At 36.9% G+C, this 18,356-nt stretch overlaps 2 protein-coding genes across 3 annotated transcripts; one reads left to right on the top strand and one right to left on the bottom strand.

Annotated features, from left to right (window-relative positions):
• Window positions 1–249: 249 nt before the first annotated feature.
• On the top strand, window positions 250–2,185 carry LOC309477947 (E3 ubiquitin/ISG15 ligase TRIM25-like). Its single transcript, XM_082141473.1, has 3 exons — window positions 250–276; window positions 1,242–1,837; window positions 1,926–2,185. Exons 2-3 carry the CDS (start codon window positions 1,244–1,246, stop codon window positions 2,112–2,114), a joined length of 783 nt encoding a protein of 260 aa, XP_081997599.1. The 5' UTR covers window positions 250–276; window positions 1,242–1,243; the 3' UTR covers window positions 2,115–2,185.
• A 2,544-nt stretch (window positions 2,186–4,729) lies between these two features.
• On the bottom strand, window positions 4,730–17,986 carry rangap1a (RAN GTPase activating protein 1a). Of its 2 annotated transcripts, none has more exons than XM_082140961.1 (16): window positions 17,887–17,986; window positions 16,394–16,516; window positions 16,176–16,303; window positions 15,382–15,441; window positions 13,211–13,390; window positions 12,292–12,426; window positions 11,358–11,516; window positions 8,860–8,973; window positions 8,671–8,770; window positions 6,673–6,757; window positions 6,354–6,489; window positions 6,133–6,249; window positions 5,683–5,788; window positions 5,510–5,598; window positions 4,998–5,119; window positions 4,730–4,903 (listed from the first exon to the last, which is right to left on the bottom strand). In XM_082140961.1, the coding sequence occupies exons 2-16, from the start codon at window positions 16,503–16,505 to the stop codon at window positions 4,822–4,824; spliced, it is 1,725 nt and encodes a 574-aa protein (XP_081997087.1). In that variant the 5' UTR covers window positions 16,506–16,516; window positions 17,887–17,986; the 3' UTR covers window positions 4,730–4,821. The 2 variants fall into 2 exon arrangements, with proteins under 2 accessions (XP_081997087.1, XP_081997088.1); XM_082140962.1 differs by having other exon boundaries at window positions 16,394–16,506.
• Window positions 17,987–18,356: the final 370 nt, after the last annotated feature.

Here is an 18,356-nt window from a genome sequence, read left to right as displayed (position 1 = left end):
GCTATTGTACCTTTTTTTTTTTTTTTTTTTGAGAGTGTGAAATCAGGATTGTGGATAATTAAACATGCTATAGCAGAAGTGAAGACGAAAAAGTGGGTGATGGAGATAAATGAAGTGCCTTTATGAATTAAATCATTTGTTTATTAGATAACTTCATTCTGGATAATTTCAAAAGCATGTAGTGCACATAATAATGTTCACCAGATTCACTTACAGTTTGTGTTTTCCTGTTGTGTTTTGCAGTGGGCAGAAGTTCAGATGATGATCGGCCACACAGTAAGTAAAAGAAAAGTATGATACTTGTATATATTTATAGATTTGATAAACTGTGAATGTTCATCATTGCTGTCACGTCTATGGTTATTTCTCTTCAGAGACTCTTATGTTGAAGTTTTTCTGTTCCTTTTATAGCTGAGTTTAATTTCCCATGTATATTCCCTGTTTCCTGTGTATAAAAATGTACAATGGGGTTCTATATATAGAACACTAGGGTTCTTGACTCAGTTTTAAAGAACTGTTTGTGCAAAAAAGGTTCTATATAAGGATAAATGTCCTATATTATTGCATAATACTTATTTATGTTCATATTTAATGTTATTTCATTTTTTTTCTATTGATAAAATACAAAACTAATTAATTAAAACTAAGTCTGTAAAATGATCCTATGATGGGTCCTATATAAGAAAAGCCTGACAGAACCCTTTAAGGTTCTATATTTTCTTCTAAGATTGTGTTTTCATTGGTTTCTGTAGTTACTGATTAGTTTGTCACCTGTGTTTAGTTCAGTTTATTAACCAGTGTGTGTATATAGTTCTTTGCTTTATTCAACAAACTATACTGTGACTACTGCGTTTAAAGAATTTTAACATTTGTTTTAAAACATTTGAAATTCATTTAAATTGTGTATTTAGTCAATATATTGACCATCAGATTTTCCAGTCTCATCATGATCCAGTTATGATATTGTGCCGTAAAATGATTTATAAATTAGTACTATTAAAGCAAAATCAGAATGCAAAGAGTTAAATCATTTTCAGTTCAGAGTATTTTAGACAACTTTGTCGTCTACATTATAGTCAGTGTAGTCAAAAAAACACTTAAATGAAATAGTTGCAGTAAGTCACAACACCTGTTTCTTAGTTATATAATCGGGAAGAGATATAAACCCTTCCGTTAGAAGAAGGAACTTGACTGTCAAACTGAAGTGTGCATCATCTCTCTATTTGTGTGTTTAAAATGAGAAATGGCAGAAGCCAGTTTCTCATGGGCTGAGGATCAGTTCTGCTGTCCAGTGTGTCTGGATCTCCTGAAGGATCCAGTGACAATTCCTTGTGGACACAGTTACTGCATGAGATGCATCTCAGATTGCTGGGATCAGGAGGATCAGAAGGGAATCTACAGCTGCCCTCAGTGCAGGAAAACCTCCACACCAAGACCAGTTTTAAGTAAGAATGTGGTGTTTGCTGAAATGGTGGAGAAGCTCAAGGCAATGAGACTCCAATCTGTTCCTGGTCCTGCGGTTCCTCACACTGGATCTGGAGATGTGCAGTGCGACTCCTGCACTGGAAATAAACAGAAAGCAGTGAAGTGGTGTCTGGAGTGTCGAAGCTCTTACTGTCAAATTCACCTTGAACAGCATGAGAGTCTCTTCAGAGGTAATAGACACAATCTGATGGACGCCACTGGACGACTGCAGGAGATGATCTGCCCTCGACATGGTAAAATGCTGGAGATTTACTGCCGTACCGACCAGCGGTGTATCTGTATGCTGTGTTTGGTGGATGAACACAAACATCATGACACTGTATCTACTGCAGCAGCGAGGACAGAGGAACAGGTACTGCTTCATACTGGATCTCTTGAATGATCCAACCCCAAATATTTGAATGGTAGTGTAAATTTAATAATCTTTTTGTTTTCTGCAGAGTCATTTGGAGGAGAAACAGAGAATGTTCATCTTTCTCTTCTGCTGGCCTCTGTTACAGACAAGCTGGTCTGAGGTCCTAAAGCTTTGTGTTCGGTCCACGTACAGTCGCAGAGCACGGACGGGACAGAGCAAAGCCAGGGCTGGGTCTGCCTCCTCCAGGTGCAGCGCTTGCAGGTTAACCATCTGATCTCTGAAGAGATTGGTAGGATCCTTGGGCACATAGCCAGGCCGGGGTCTCAATACCACATGGGCGTCACCCGGCCTGAACTGTAGGCATGTTTCGTCGACCGACGAAAGGAGTCCCCCTTCCCTCTTAAAGGAGTAATGTCTTCATAGACAAGACTTTTAACTCTGCGGACTGCAAAGGCTTGAACGGGGCATTCTGAAGTGCTCTGAGCACCAGAGACAAATCTCAAGAGGGAATGGTGGGAGGGCAAGAAGGGATTTCGTGCTTGTGCCGAATAATTGATGGTGTTTATTACCTCATGGGCTAGGTCACCTAGAACCTCCGCCTCTGGTCTGTTGCGGCATAAAGCTCTCGCAGAACTTCTGGGTCATGACCACCCTTGTGCAGGTCCTTGAGCACTTTGGCTGTTGTGATGTGTTTGATTAGATCGTTACTGCATTGGATGAATGGCAAATTAGTTCACTAATGAGGTCAGGTGTGATGGTTCACACTAATATAAATTGTACCTTTCTATGATTGTTGCTGGCCTGATGAAGACCCTTTGGGTCGAAGCAGTGACAGTGTGCCGATTCTTGTTTATTTTGAGTTTGATGCTTTATTTGATTGAGCACCTGAAGGGTTTTTGGATGTGCACACTCTATTTCTTTATTGAATTGATGGACCTGTAAGAATGCCATATTGTGTAAGAATGGGAAGAATGGCACCGGGGCGGGACGCTGAAAACCAGCGTCTGTGAAAAATGGTCATTCTTCTTTCAGACGAATACATTCTGAGTTATATTTAAAATGTCCTGGCTCTTCCCAGCTTTATAATGGCAGTGAATTTCTGTTCTGAAGTCCATAAAAGGCCAGAAGTGTTAAATATTAATTAGGGCTGTCAAAAGATTAATCGCGATTAATCGCATCCAAAATAAAAGTTTGTGTTTAAATAATATATGTGTGTGTACTGTGTATAATTAAATTTGTATATATAAATACACACACATGCTTGTATATATTTAAGAAAAATGTGTAATTTAAATAAAAAAAAATATATATTTAAAGATAATATAAATTATATATAAATATATACAGTATATGTATGCAAATATTTCTTATACATGAATGTGTGTGTATTTATATACACAAAATAATTATACACAGTACACACACATATATTATGTAAACACAAACTTTTATTTTGGATGCGATTAATCGCGATTAATCTTTTGACAGCCCTAATATTAATATTTTTCTTACACAAACACAATTGTTAATTGTTCACCACAAGACTAGTAATATGCGCTAACAAAGTAAATAGCGTCACTTTTGATTTCAGTTGGACTTTAATGGACTTCATAACAGAAACAGCAATTCACTGCCATTATAAAGCTTGAACACTTAGGATAAGCTTGGAGCCAGGATATTTTTTTATATAACTCTGATTGTATTTGTCTGAAAGAAGAATGTCATATACACCTAGGATGACTTGAGGGTGAGTAAATCATGGGGTAATTTTCATTTTTGGGTGAACTATCCCTTTAAGTATGTCAGAAGTTCTCAGGTTTTGGGTTCTAATCCCTAGAAGGTTTTTTTCCTCATAAAAAGATGTTCATCAGTGATTGTATATTAAGAACAGGGACAGATTTGTGTGCGTTTTGTTGTGATTTCACCAGAACAAAGAGTCACATGATTTCAAAAACATTCCAGTCCAAGACTGCCTCTTATTTAACATAAACAAACTAAATGAATACTCTTCTGGTTAACTGGAGATGTTGGTAAGTTGTCGGTAAGTTTCTTCAATGAATGCTTTATCTTAAAAATAGTTTAGGTTGTTTTCAAGCACAGTTTACTTTAAACTTTAAATTGCGTACATGTTTACTACTTTTGTTGATCAGCTTCCATTTTTCCAGCTTCCAAAAAATGTCTGCCCTAATAGAGAATTAGCATTAGCACACGTTATTGGCATAGCCTATGCTTGCACGTTCTGAACTATGTTGTTTGATGCAAACAAAACACTGCAATACAATTAGTGGATTTTTACTTAAATGTGATTTGGATTAATATCTGAATATATTAAATCTCATTACCTGCACTCTAAAATAATAATAAATGAATAAAGCAAAAGAAAACCAAGACTGACTTCTTGTCTTCACTACAGTGGCTTCACTGATTTCAGGCTTCACTATCAGATATGTTTCAAACACAATGGATTTCCTTTATTATTAAAACAACCAGTAATCGGAGATTCACGTTTCCACTCTAGCTTTTTCAGTCTCTCTCGGAACTGTCACAGAAATGTGTGTGCGTGCCTCTTTTCAAAATGAACGGTCAATTTTTTTCAATTATTTTTTATTGATATTAACTATATAAATGTTATAAGTGGAACAAAAAAAGTGTTTAAAATGTCTGTTAATTAAAAAAGGAGAGACCCCCCTTCAACTGAGGTAATAAATGAACTTGCTTCTAAGCTAGCACAACTAAAATGTGAATTTAAAAGAAACAAAAACCATAGAGACTTTCTTTTTAGTACAATGTCATTTTTTGTCTGTTATTTGAACTTATTTTTACCCTTCACATCCTGAGTTACTGTACATTTCTTTATTATAACTGAAGAAAACGCAGGAAGATGACAGGTGATGTTTCAAGACTTGTTAGTTTATTATTAAGAATCACATGGTACTCATTGAAGCAAATGTCTGTGTTTTGAAACTGTATAGTGTGTGTTTTCAGCTCTCAGGTACGAGTTTCTGCAGGGTTAATTTCAGGCGGTCTCGAGAACTGCTGCACACCTCCAGCGATTTATTCTGCCTGCATAATAATCAAACACACAAACAAAGAGAAGATTCAGTCGTCACATACTATACAGAACATTACATTCATAAACATTTGTTAGTTGAGTTACCTGGCCATGAAAGCATTGAGGACAGTGATGTGATCTCGGGGGAAATAACTCTGTTTTACTGCATGTTCCAAACACTGTAGGTGACCTGGGACCACCTTCACCACCTTTAACTTATCCTCGCTCTACAGAGAAAGAGAGAGAAATACCTGAACATCAAAACATGCTTTCCACCATCAGCTGGAACGGTTCTAGTCATGGTGAGCAATGAAACCAGGTGCATTTCTAATAGGATAGGGGTTTTCAAACTGGGGTTCTAGATGAAAATACACTTTATTTGAAGGTGTCATTGTTACAGTGTAATTATATATTTAAGTACTGAGTAATACTGAGCAACTACATGTACTTACTATAGGGTTAGGGTAGGATTATGTTTTGGTTGAGGGTTAGTTGCATTTAATTATGCTTAATTTACTCTTATTACTATGGTACATATGTAACAAGGACACTGTAAAATAAAGTGTAACCAAAAGTATATATGTAAAATCTGTGCGCTCAGTTTTGAATGATTGTACCTTCAACAGTCCAAGCATCACCAGTAACGATGACACAAAACTCAAACCCTGGAAAGACGGTGTAAAGAAGGCTTTACTCAGCACTGCATCTGAAACACACAGACACAAGAATCAGTCAAACGTCACTCTCAGATCATTCAACAACCATGTGACGGATGTTCACATCATCTCACCGATACTCTCCAGCACGGCTGATTTCACCTCTGCGTCGTCGTCCTTGTACACAGAGGAGATTTTCAGAAAAGCTTCAGCCGTCTTACCAACATCCAACACGTCCACCTGCAAAAGACACGCAAACGCTCAGCACTAGGCCTGTTGAGATTACTGCCGTCTTCTCTGTTTGCGCCTTGAATTCTGATCGCATATTGCAATTCAAATTAGGCAAGGTTAAATTTTTGTATTCCATTGCTTTGCTTTTCCACTGGTTTTCTATGTAAATATATTCTAAATGGCCGTCTTTAACCTTTGTGCTCACATCTCATGTTTTTAGAGCTAAAACATGTTCTGCATGAACATCCTGTAAGATAATACTAGAAATAACACACATTATGTCTCTGTGCCTAGTGCAGAAGTGCATTATGCAAGTATCCGTATATGTTGAGTGTGTTGAATGTAAACGCGACCTGCTGCTGGATGAGGGAGCTTCTCCTTTCACCGAGTCGCAGTAGTTTGTCTGGAGACGGAAAACTCAGGAAAGACGAGACGTCTGGCGTACGAGGTGCCGAAGGCGGCGTTGAGAACTACACAAACATCCACAGATACACGTTTATTTCTCTTCTTGTGTTTTCATCTTTTTCATGTTGAATTCTACTTCAAACTGGAAGCCTTGAAGCTTTTATCAAACCTGATTTAATTCACTCTTTTCTTCCTCGCCTTCTCCCTCCTCTTCTTCTTCTTCTTCTTCTTCCTCCTCCACGTCTTCATCGTCATCATCGTCCTCGTCCTCATCTTCATCTTCCTCGGGTTCTCCCTCGTCATCACTGTGTGTGTGTGCAAGAGTCTTTACAATTCATTGACTTCCATTCAAATGCATATGAACACAGAAGACCGCAAACGAAAGCTCATGCAAATCAGGGAAAGATATTTTTCCACATAAAGATAAAGGGAATCTGGACGGCACATGTGTTTTGTAAGATTGAGTTTGTTTAGTGTGTGTCTGATACCTCAGAGAGCCCAGTTTGTCTGCCATGTTCATGCTTTCCATCACCTCTCTAAGACTGTCACATCCTTCCTCACCCAGACTGTTCCCTGAAGACAAAAACATTCATTATGAGTAATATCGCAGTGTTTAATTTTTAATGACACAAACGTTTGTCGCTCATGTAGTCATCTATCCAGTGTCATATTCTTCTATTCATTATTTTATTTTTTATTTTTTTCCATAACATACTAAAAATGAAATAAACATTACTACAAAAATCATAGACATTTCTATTATATATGTAAGGAATAATTGACGACAGGCCGTTGAATGCACACCCGAGGTGTAACGGCCACTCCGCTTCGCGTCGTGACCGCATTACCACCTCGGGTGTGCATTATTTTTCTAATAATTCAACGGCCTGAAGTCAATTATTCCGCTTATACTACAGTTACCACACCTCGAAACATTGTTCAGATTATGTATTTCAAGACGTTTGTAAAGTTTTTGTCATTAAAACGCTCTTGTATGTAGGACTAATTTCTTACGCATCTAATCCCATGCCTCCGTTGCTAATTCCAAAACGTCATTTCAGAGTTAGTAACGGAGGTTTGAGCCGCTGATAGCAGACTAATGCTGGGTTAGGGTTAGGGTTAGGTAGAGTTAGTAACGGAGGTTTGAGCCGCTGATAGCAGACTAATGCTGGGGACACACGACTAGCTGACACATTCTCTGACTGGTTTCATCGACTGCAGCAGATTTTAAACACCGACTTTGAACACAGACTGAACGCGCTGAACACGCGTTTGGGCAGTCATAAGTATCAAATTACATTCATAACCGGCCTTAAAGTGCGTTCCCGGCTTTATGCAGTTATTAATGCAGTTATTAGAGAGAGATGTTGCAATAATGAGACAGAAAAGCATGTGCGTCATTATTATTATTTATGAATTAATTCAATCGTTTTAATTAATTCGTTAATTCTTTTTTTTCCCTATTATTGACAGATGACAGTAGACTAGCCAAATAAATGAAACCCAAAGCCCTTTTAACAAGTAGGCCTATCAATAATTATTTATTTGTTAAATTATCTGCAATAAAAATCCGTGCTGCAGGACTATCCATTTATTTAGCCTATATTCAGTTTAATTTTCTATTGATTATAGATAGGACTTTATAGTTTATTTATTCAGATTAAACTGCATGTTTCTATTGATTGTGAAGCTAGACATTGAAAATTGCAGATCAAGCGCACGGGGCGAAATGCTTTTTCTTGTTATGAATTGTATCCTATTTTCCGTTATTACAGTTGACTACGCGAAGTGATATGGAACTGTAATGCGGTCAAGACCTGCCTGGAACTACTTTAACTGTGCGTTTCCCTGAAAATAATGCACACCTTAGAACGTTCGTCAACCAATCAGATTCAAGCATTCAACGGCCCTGTAGTATAAATATATATATATATATATATATATATATATATATATATATGTGTGTGTGTGTGTGTGTGTGTGTATAATTATTTTTTTTAATTATTTGATTTTTAGTCATTTATATTCACTTTTATTATTATTAATTTTATAGCATTTTTTTGTATTAGTTATTTTAGTTAAACTTATTGAAAATTTGAAATAGCAGAAATAAAATAAGCTTAGGTTTTTTTTTTCAGTTAATGTTTATTTCAAGTAACAAAACGTTTTTGTTAAATTATATCTGTGCATCTAAGGGCTGCTTTATCACTGCAAATCACTGTTAGTGTGTTTCAACACATTTAGGTGTGTATTATGTATTAGGTGATGCACGTGCACAAATACACAACTGAGACAGAAAAAATCATAATTAAATCTTAAATGTCAAAAAGCGGTTTATAACCTGTTCACCTTTGGTTTGAGAGCACAAACTTGATTAAATCAGTGCATCTTTACTGATCACAGACTGTTCAGATATTTGCAGAGAAATCCTGATGATGCGGTGATGTTTTCCTGTTTAAGTGTGTGTGTTGTGTGTGTGTTTGTACCATTCAGGTCGAGTTTTTCCAGCTGATCTTTGAGTTGGACGGATCGGGCCACATCCAGTGCAGCTTCCTCTGTGATTTCACCGAAAGACAGATTCAGCTCCTGGTGAGAACGAGACGAGCATCTTTATTGATTTAGCTTTCATCATTTCCAAAGCTTCATAACATTTAGTCCGAATGATCTGTCAGTACCTTGAGTATCGGCAGTCCTTCTCTCAGAGTCTCTGCTATGGCACTGGCTCCTTCAGACCGAACAAGACAGTCCCCAAAGTTGATCACTTGCACATTTCGTAGGTGTTTCAGCGCCTAAGAACACACACACACACAGACACACACCTTTGAAAACCATTGCATTTTGGGGGTTATTTTGATTGCATAACATGTCTTCTTTCAGACTAGTAGCAAGAAAACATCCAAAATACACTTATAAGTGTTTTGTTGATTTAAGCGTCTGTAGATTTCAATTACAATATATTTAATGAGTTCTTACACACACACCAAACTTTAAAGTTTTATTCCTGTCTATATTCTGAAGGTTTTTACTGAGGGGTTTGTTCATATAAATTCCAGCCTGATTTATATAACAGTTTATTCCTAAAAACATGGTGAAAATGTATTTTTTCTGTCTTTCGACAATATTTTCTGATTTATGAATTAAAAGAGATATCCAAAATCCCCTCAGTAAAAACATTTAACTCTAATATGTCAACAAAATGAAACACTTTTAACCTGGCTTTATCCAATGTTCAGATTTATCTTCTGGAAATGTATGCAAATTAGTGCATTCCTAATTAAACAATGCTTCATTTGCTAATTTAAACAACATTTAGAAAACAATTGTCTTAATGTACTGTGATTAATCAACTGAGGAAGTATAGTGATATCTATTAAAGTTACAGTGTTGTCAATACATCCACACAAATATTTAGCTGTTGATGCCATCCATCTCTTCCACAATTTAGATTGTTCATCTAAAGCAGTGATTCTCAACCGGTGGGCCTCGGAGCACCATCTGGTGGGCCGTGTAGGCAGTGGTAGACTACCCCCAAATTAATTTTTATTTATTTTTTAATTGACAAATCTTGTTATTTTCTAAATATCTAATTGTTCTTATGAATTTATATTATCAAAAACACTCAAGTCAAGTCAAGATGCATTATCTAAAAGCTAATTTAGGTTTAAATATCGCAACACCAATCACGTCAGATTGAACGTTTGTTCGATCAGATGCAGTAACATTACGTTACTGTAATATGGATCGTTTTCTGAAAATAAAAGCAGATGTGGGAGACAGACCTGTGCTAGGAAAAGCTTTGAAGTGTGTGGTGAGAAAATACGACGCTGAATACATTAAATTTGGTTTTATAAGGGCAGGTTACTGAGGGGGTCACACACGGACGAGAAGCGCAGCGCCGCGTCTACAACTCGAGGTATCGAACACTGGACGCGCACTTTCTCAGTTTATGGCCAGCAATATTGTTATGTTTAAGGACATTACGAAATTAAGATAATGTCTGTGCTATGTTATGATTGCAATTAAATGTACATTTACAATTAAATACAATCTTTGCTAAGTCTGCAGTCTGAACACTTTACCTCAGGACGTACATTAACTGAATTGATTGAGAATCTCACCTGAAAATCCGATCATTTTCATCCACGCAGCTGATAAGCTGGTAAATGAATATAAAACTACATGTATCTTGCAGCACAGGGTGAAGTCAGTATATAGGCTACATTAACGACGATTTGAGACAAATATAATGTAGTAAATTTAATCTAAAACTATGTAAATGGCGCCGGTGTGACACTCATAGAAAATAATGTGTTTGAATTTTAAAGACGTGCCGCTGCGCTTCTCGTCCGGTGTGCGACCCCCTTAAGCCGAAGGCGCATGTGGAGAAATGTTGTTGAATGTGGATTCAGGTGTTGAATGTGGAGAAATGTTGTCAAATTTGGTGCTAAAACCATCAAAGCTGCAGAGACATTTGAACAAAACTGGGCTGTGCTGGGAAGCCAACATAATATTGTTTTAAACTCATGTTCATATCGCTAACTGTATTTGATCAATTACATTTACAGTAGGCTATGTAAATTGGGGTGAATTAACTTTTTTTTAAACATTTCGTATCTATACCACGAATGTTATTTCTCGTGCCATTTATACTGCATATGATACGCAGTTTTCGCGTGCATATGATACGCACTGTAATACGGTGTGTAATATGCACGCACTCCCCACCCCTAATCCTAACCAAGAGTTTTCAGTGCGTAGCATATTCACGCAAGAAACATTTTTGGCGTATAAATGGCACGAGAAATAACATTCGTGGTATAGAGATCGTGTTGCAGCAAATAGAGAGAATCCCCTCTTGTGTGTCTGGCCTGTTGTTACAGTATATTAGCCTGTTATTGTTACAGGAATGGTTACTGAGTAAACCTGCAAAGTCTTTTTGATACAAGGACAGTTTTCATCTATATAGCTGACTTGATCTAGTCTGCTACAGTGGCATAACAGATTAACAGCAGAGATATCATTGTACTTTTAGAATTTTCTGTTATTCTGTGTTCATACTATCATACGTGGAAAGGTGGTCCTCGGAATGTTTTTAAACACTCATTGGTGGGCCATGAGTTGCAAAAGGTTGAGAACCCCTGATCTAAAGCACAGTAAGTGTTTTCCAGTGTACCTCTGCCATAGCGATCGCTCCTTTCTTGGTGAAAGTGTTGTCGTTGAGGTTGAGCACTCGCAGCTGTGGGTTGTGCTGCATGGCTGTGGCCAAAGCCGTGACTCCTGGGTGATTGATGCCGTTCTGGGGCATGTGCACTTCCTCCAGACTGCCAATCAACTGAGAAGATAAAGCATTCGCCAATGAGCCAATCAGAGATGTGTTTCCCATACAACACCGTAACTCGCTGCTTCACTACCGTAGTACGATGCATCCTTTAAGAAATCAACTAGCTAGTCACGACTGTTTCCCGAAACCGTAGTGTCGTAAATTGGTCGTTCAACCACGTTGGTTAATGATGTCACTCAGGTGTTGGAGTAATACCTACTTTTAATTAATCTGTTTGAGATCGAATTAATACTTGATGTTTTGCTATAAATTACAGACATGGCATCTGAGGACTATTTCAAATTTTTCTCAGTTATTTCGCTTTATTTCCAGATTCAATCATAGGCTCGTTCTTACATAGTAGAGCACGTTTCCACATGACGTAAATGACATTTGTATGTATTCTAAATAAAAGATTGTACTGAATGTCAGCTTGCTTATTTTGCTCAAGATAAGGATTTATTGAGTCCACATGTCATGAAAACAAGAAACTCTGCTTCTAACCACAGGTCGAGAGCTGTCGTTCCAAACACACAACTGTGCGATGCTGTTTGCGAATGTGTGTTAGAACGATGTTTTCGGGAAACAACGACTCGTTGAACTGCTGATAACGACAGAACTTGCGACCATAGTTGGCTATCGATGCTACCCCTGATGAGGGAAACCAAATGGACCGAATGACACCGACTGACTTACAGGTAGATTTTAAAAACAAACCTCAAATAAACAAAAATCAAGAAAATGATTAATACTGTAGGTGAGATTTCGTTCTCGTGTCCTTCAGCACCTGAAAGGCCTGCGCCAGCGCTGTGGCTCCATCATTCTCCAGTCTGTTCCTGCCGGCGATGAACACCTTCAGCTGCAGTGGGGCGCCGAGCGCACTCGAATCCTTATGACACGCCGTCAGAGCCGCCGCCAGGATCTACAGAACCAGGAAAGCCACATTACCGGAGAAAACAAATGGCAATATAATTGTTGGTATCGTTTGGATTTTAACGATTCCAATTCCGATTCTTATCGATTACTAATTCCAATGAGAAAAAAAAAAAAAAAAAAAAACTCCGTAAAAAACAGGTATTCAGGTCCAGAAACTGTAATCAAATGTAAAATAACTCTGCACTTTATAAATAAAATATGCATTACAAATATAGTTACAAAAGTTATTCAGTCATGAACGAGTGAATTTTCTCTTGTGATATTATAGAGACGTTATATGAAGGTGCTGTCACTTTAAGAGTTTAAAACAAGGCGTTATTCGTCTCACACTTGAATAGTTTGAAGTCATATTGAAATGCTCACAAAGGAATTGATAAGAGGAATCGAAATATACATTTTATAACAAGTATCCGATTCCTCACCTTAAGTATCCGATTGCCAACCCTAAATATAATAGAGCGCAACAGATACGTCCATTTTTTTAGCATCTTTGGTCTCTGAACTATTTTCCCATTCATTTGGGTATGATTTGCTTGTCGTGATTCTCTGATTGGTGGATATTTCTCTGCAGAATAATGGGTAATGTTTTTTTTTGTTTTTGTTTTTTTTACCAGGAATTCTGCTGTTAAAATGACTATTTTAAAATTTGTTTTAAAAGCAAATACCAGCAATTAACAACCTCAACTGTTTAAGTTATTGTTCAAAATCAATTCCCCTATGGAGAAAATGAATGGAGTTTTCCCTGTTACATCATCATAAACCCCGCCCACCTTTCCTCCTCCGATGCCCATTCCACAGTTGTTGAGGCGCAGTTCCTGTAGCGAGTGACAGGCGGCGCTCTTGAGCAGCTTCTCGATGCCTTTCACGCCATCGGGTCCAAAGGCGTTATCGCTCAGGTCCAGAACCTTCAGACGAGCTCCCGCCGTGATTAACGCGTCACCCAGAGAAACCTGCGGAAACAGCTCGCTATCGTTAAACGCTCTGTTCTAGTCACGCCCAGAGCTGGCAGTAACGCATTACAAGCAACTCGAGTTACCTAATCAGATGACCTTTTTCAAGTAACTAGTAAAGTAATGCATTACTTTAAAATTTACCACTAAATATCTGAGGTACTTTTTCAAATAAATAATGCAAGGTACTTTGTTTTCCATTTATTGACTGATACCTCTCTTGTTTTCGAGGAATCGTGAGTAAGCGCAGAGGTGTTGTGTATAAACATGATGGTTATTGTAGTTCTAGACTAAATGTGAGCATTTACACACAAAAACAGATTCAGTATTCCTAGAAATGAATAAAAACAGTGAAATGCAAACTCAGAATATTCCGAAAACCTGCTATAATTAAATCTGTTAAATAACGCAAATATACTTTATGTATTTAATCTCACTTTATTAACCAATGTCTTTAATGCTGACCTTTGATGATCCAATTAAACCATACGAATAAGCAAAAATGACTTTAGTTAAATATCACACTTTTTCATTTTTTTTTTTATTGCTGAAGATTGTTATTAAATGTATTGTTTGTTAGCAAGCCCAGCCCAGGGGTCTCATTTATAAAACTGTGCGCAGGATCCTTACTAAAAGCGTACGTGCGCCCGAAAGCCAAAAATGGCGTACGCCAAAAAATATTCAGACTTATAAAACCGTTTGTACGCCAGAACCTGCGCAGAATTCACTTTATAAATCCCAGTCAGCGGAAGATTGAGCGCACATGCGTCTCCTCCCCGAAATAACCATATATGGAGCTTACAACGCCTAGTTTTACTATGCAGATCCTCATCTGCATATCATTTGCATATGATTATTAATCCACGTGATGACGTTTAACGGTACAAGACATTAGGAAAATATGAAATACGGATGTGCCGTCACATTACATTAATAAAAATCATCTAGTAGCCTATCCTTGCCTTGTTTTTGAATACATACATCAAATAGTGTAAAATACATTTCAGAGAAAGTTTTTCTCAATCTTTTCCACTGGCCAAATTGTATTTTTAATTGATTTATATTTTTAATGGAAACAGATAGACCTTGTTGAGCATTATTTGCACAAAACTATTTTCTCAGACAATCTGGTATTATCATAATAAGCAATTATCTCTGTGGCAATTAGCACGCCACAGGAAAAGTGTTCAAAAACATTGCATCCACAACAAATATTTATATTGATTGAATATAAAAAATGTTGTAGGCTAACTTCTCAGAAATGATTTCATGTTTAAGTGTTTAACTCCATTAATTTGAATGGCATATTTAATCTAAATGATTATATCAGAAGTAAAACATAGTTTAAATCATTCTTTTATTTATTTAAACTGCGTCAGTTTCACTAAACGGCCCAACGCGCTCGCTGGCGTGGACAGTTAAGAAGGGATGGATATTTGCTTCAAGTGACAGGCTTGGTGAGTGAAATTATATTTGTATTATCTTTCTGTAGATGTATCATTTTCTTTAGATTTTCTGTCTAAAAGTGACCAAAAAGACATTTAACTCCAGCTCACCATCGGTGTCGCCAAACTGCTCCATCTCCAAAAAGTTTGTACGCATGGGTCAGAGTTTGCGTGCAGGTGCGTAAATTTTCCCGTCAAGATTGTTTTTATAAATCTCAACTCATGCGTCGGAAGTGGCGTACGCCTCTTTCAGGGCCTGTTTTGTGCGTACGCAACGGTTATAAATGACGCCCCAGGTGAGAAAAAGTGACGCAAAAGTAACGTAATACATTACTTTCAATAAAAAGTGAAACAATTAGTCACATTACAAGTAAGTAATGCAATATTGTAATGCATTCATTTTATAAGTAACTTTCCCCAACTCTGGTCACAACTACTTACTAGGAGCACGTTGGGTGTAATATAGAGTTTGCACAGAGTTTCACCAATCAAAGATTATCGTGGAACCATAAAGAAAAGTTTAATTGTTAAATGGTCAGATCTTACCAGCGCTGGAGGAATTTCAGCTCGCAGGCGGCCGGTGAACATGTCGCTCCAGTGGCAGCACTAACAGAGAGAGAAACAATAGACATACAGGAGTTTTGTTTCCTAATTATTGCGTTAATTAATAAAGATTACAAAAAAGTCCTAAAATTAAAATAATATTATCATCGAAATGTGGTTTCTTGCTCTTGGCAGCCAATAATTCAAAGCACAAAACACTCTCTAGTGATTCCCATCATTCATAATTATATAAATATTTCAAATTTTCTTCCATCATCGTGTCACATTTGGGGCTCTGTAACATTGTGATTGTCACAAATCTTACTTATACACAAAGCCATAATTATGAGATGAAAAGTCGAAATTATGACATTCTAAGACAATTTCGACATTTTATTTCAATGACTTCTACAGTCATAAGTTTTACTTTGTATCTCAAAATTATGACCTTTAAAATCATAAATTTTAAATAATCATTTCTACTTTTTATTCATAATATTGTTTCTTAAAATGGCGGAAATGGACTAGAAATTATGACTTAAAAAGTTGAAATTATGACATAAGTATAATTATGAGATAAAGTCAAAGTTATGACATACTTTTTAAGTCCTAATTTCAACTTTTCAAGCCCATGAAATCTGCATGATTGTGGCTTTCATTTATATTTCAGTTTATTGCCAAGGCAACATTTCAAATTTTTGTTTAGCTTATAGACCTGCAACCCACTTTCAGATTGTGATCGACTGTTTTAGGATAGAGTTTAATAAGAATGAAGACTGCGAGTGTGGTTTCGGCACCTGCAGGTCGCTCTTCTTCTCCAAGGCTTTGGCGATGGTCTGCGCCGCCTCCAGGCCGATGGTGTTTCCCTCGAGTCTGAGCGCACGCAGACCGTCAAACTCCTCGATCTCCTTCACCATCTCCTCCACTGCGCACAAAACCACACATTATTCACAGCAGAAACAGATGTGAGACATTATTAAATGATCATCATCGGCTGATGTGCGTCTGAGCTCACCGGACTGAGCGTTGTCCAGTTTAAGACCCTGTCCTTTATAGCTGAGCTCTCCCTCGTTGACCTGAGCTTTCGCCAACGAGTCGGCGAGATTTGCCACATCATCTGACGCCATCCTGACACCGACTGAAGACCATATATCAGTTTAAAGAGAGAAGAAACAGTTCATGTGACTCATGATGATACAGTATAACATTAGACAAACATTAGAATCAAACCCACTTTATTTGTATTATTAGGCCAAGACACTACAGGTAAAAACATTGTATTTTTCATGCACTGATACATTTTTGGGCTATTTGAGTTATTTGGGCTTTCCATAACATGTTGTTTTAGACTAGTTAAAGGAAAAAATCCAATACACTTTGAAGTGTCTCTATTTTGCGTGTGTAGATTTCAATTCCACTACCTTTAAAGAGTGTTTTCCCCCCCACCACTTCAGCAGCTCTTACACACACACACCAAACTTTACAGTTTTATTCCTGTCTATATTCTGAAAGTTTTTACTGAGAGTTTGTTCATGTATCATACAGCTGATTTTTCAAAGTTGGAATATTGCATAAAACATTTGACAAATTTACATTTCCATCCTGTGTTCAAGAGAACAAAATCGTCAGATCACATGATTTGTTGAGGTAAAGTAAAAAAAAAAAAAAGTTGTTTTTTTTTTCCATATTTTTCTTCATAGTCAAATAAAGAAACTGTTAAGTAAACACTGTAATCAACAGTGCTCTCATTAATCTAGTAAGTCTGTGTGATTCGAAGGGAATTTTGTATTTGTCGTATACTCTATAAAGGTTCAGCCCTTTCGCCCCAGTATTCCCTGTTGCCTCTCGCCATGGGAAGAAATTAAAATTTGTATATAGCCTAACGTTTTATTCCTAAAAAATTGGGTGAAAGTATTTTTTCTGGCTGTTGACAGTATTTTCTGACTTATGAAAAGATAAAAAGAGACATGCAAAATCCCCTCAGTAAAAACCTTTAACTCTAATATGTCAACAAAGTTACAAGAATTTTTAACCTGGCTTTATCCAATGTTCAGATTTATCTTCTGGAAATGTATGCAAATTAGTGCATATTTAACTAGATAATGCCTCGTTTGCACATTTAAACATAACATTTCAGTAATACAAAAAAATTATTGCAATTCTTAATGTAATCAATCAATAAGTCAAAATATATTAGATCATCCTTTACCATATTCATCTGTAATGTATTTCCTTAATTCTTTTTTATTGTTAATATTATAGTGCATAGATGAATTAATCACAAATAAACATATTTTACATGTTAAAACGTTAAATATTCTTAATTGTGTAACCGTTGTTGTTCACCACCCCTAAATTATGTGGGTATGTTGCCATGCCATATGAACATGTATTCATACACCATATTATGATCAACACAAAAAACACGTTTTAAGCGACTCAGCCTTTTACAACTATAAACTCGTTCCCGGAACAAACTTAGCGCATAAATATTATGTTTGTACTTACAAGTGGTGTTAGAAATGCTTTCTGGCTGTAAATGTAGGCTATTTCTTTTTTTCTCCCAATTGCTTCCTCCCGCTCGCGCTGATGACGCAAATGGTGTAGCCGCGCAGTGACTCATGGGGTTTGTAGTTCGATGTCCTAATTCTGGAGCCCTTAATTTTGCGTGTCTTTTTGTCATTTGTTTGAGATTTACTGCCTGTTTTGAGTAAAATTAACACATACCAACGACGTTATAACTGGTTTAGGATTAAGAAAATAATAATAATAATTCACAGTATTGATTTTGTTGGCAGGTTTACCTTTAACGTATTAGAAGGAAACTTGTTAAACTGCAGTGTAACATCAGTATGTTTCCCCCCCTACTGTGACTAGATTTATTGAGTTCAGTGTAGAGATACTGAAATGCTGGGAGGGAATTCATGGTCACTCTAATAAAAAAAAATCTCTAAAAACACGTCAAGTCACGTAAGTTA

This window comes from Leuciscus leuciscus, assembly GCF_965113295.1.
Source record: "Leuciscus leuciscus genome assembly, chromosome: 1".
Taxonomy (NCBI): domain Eukaryota; kingdom Metazoa; phylum Chordata; class Actinopteri; order Cypriniformes; family Leuciscidae; genus Leuciscus; species Leuciscus leuciscus.
This window is presented reverse-complemented; position numbering and strand designations above follow the sequence as displayed.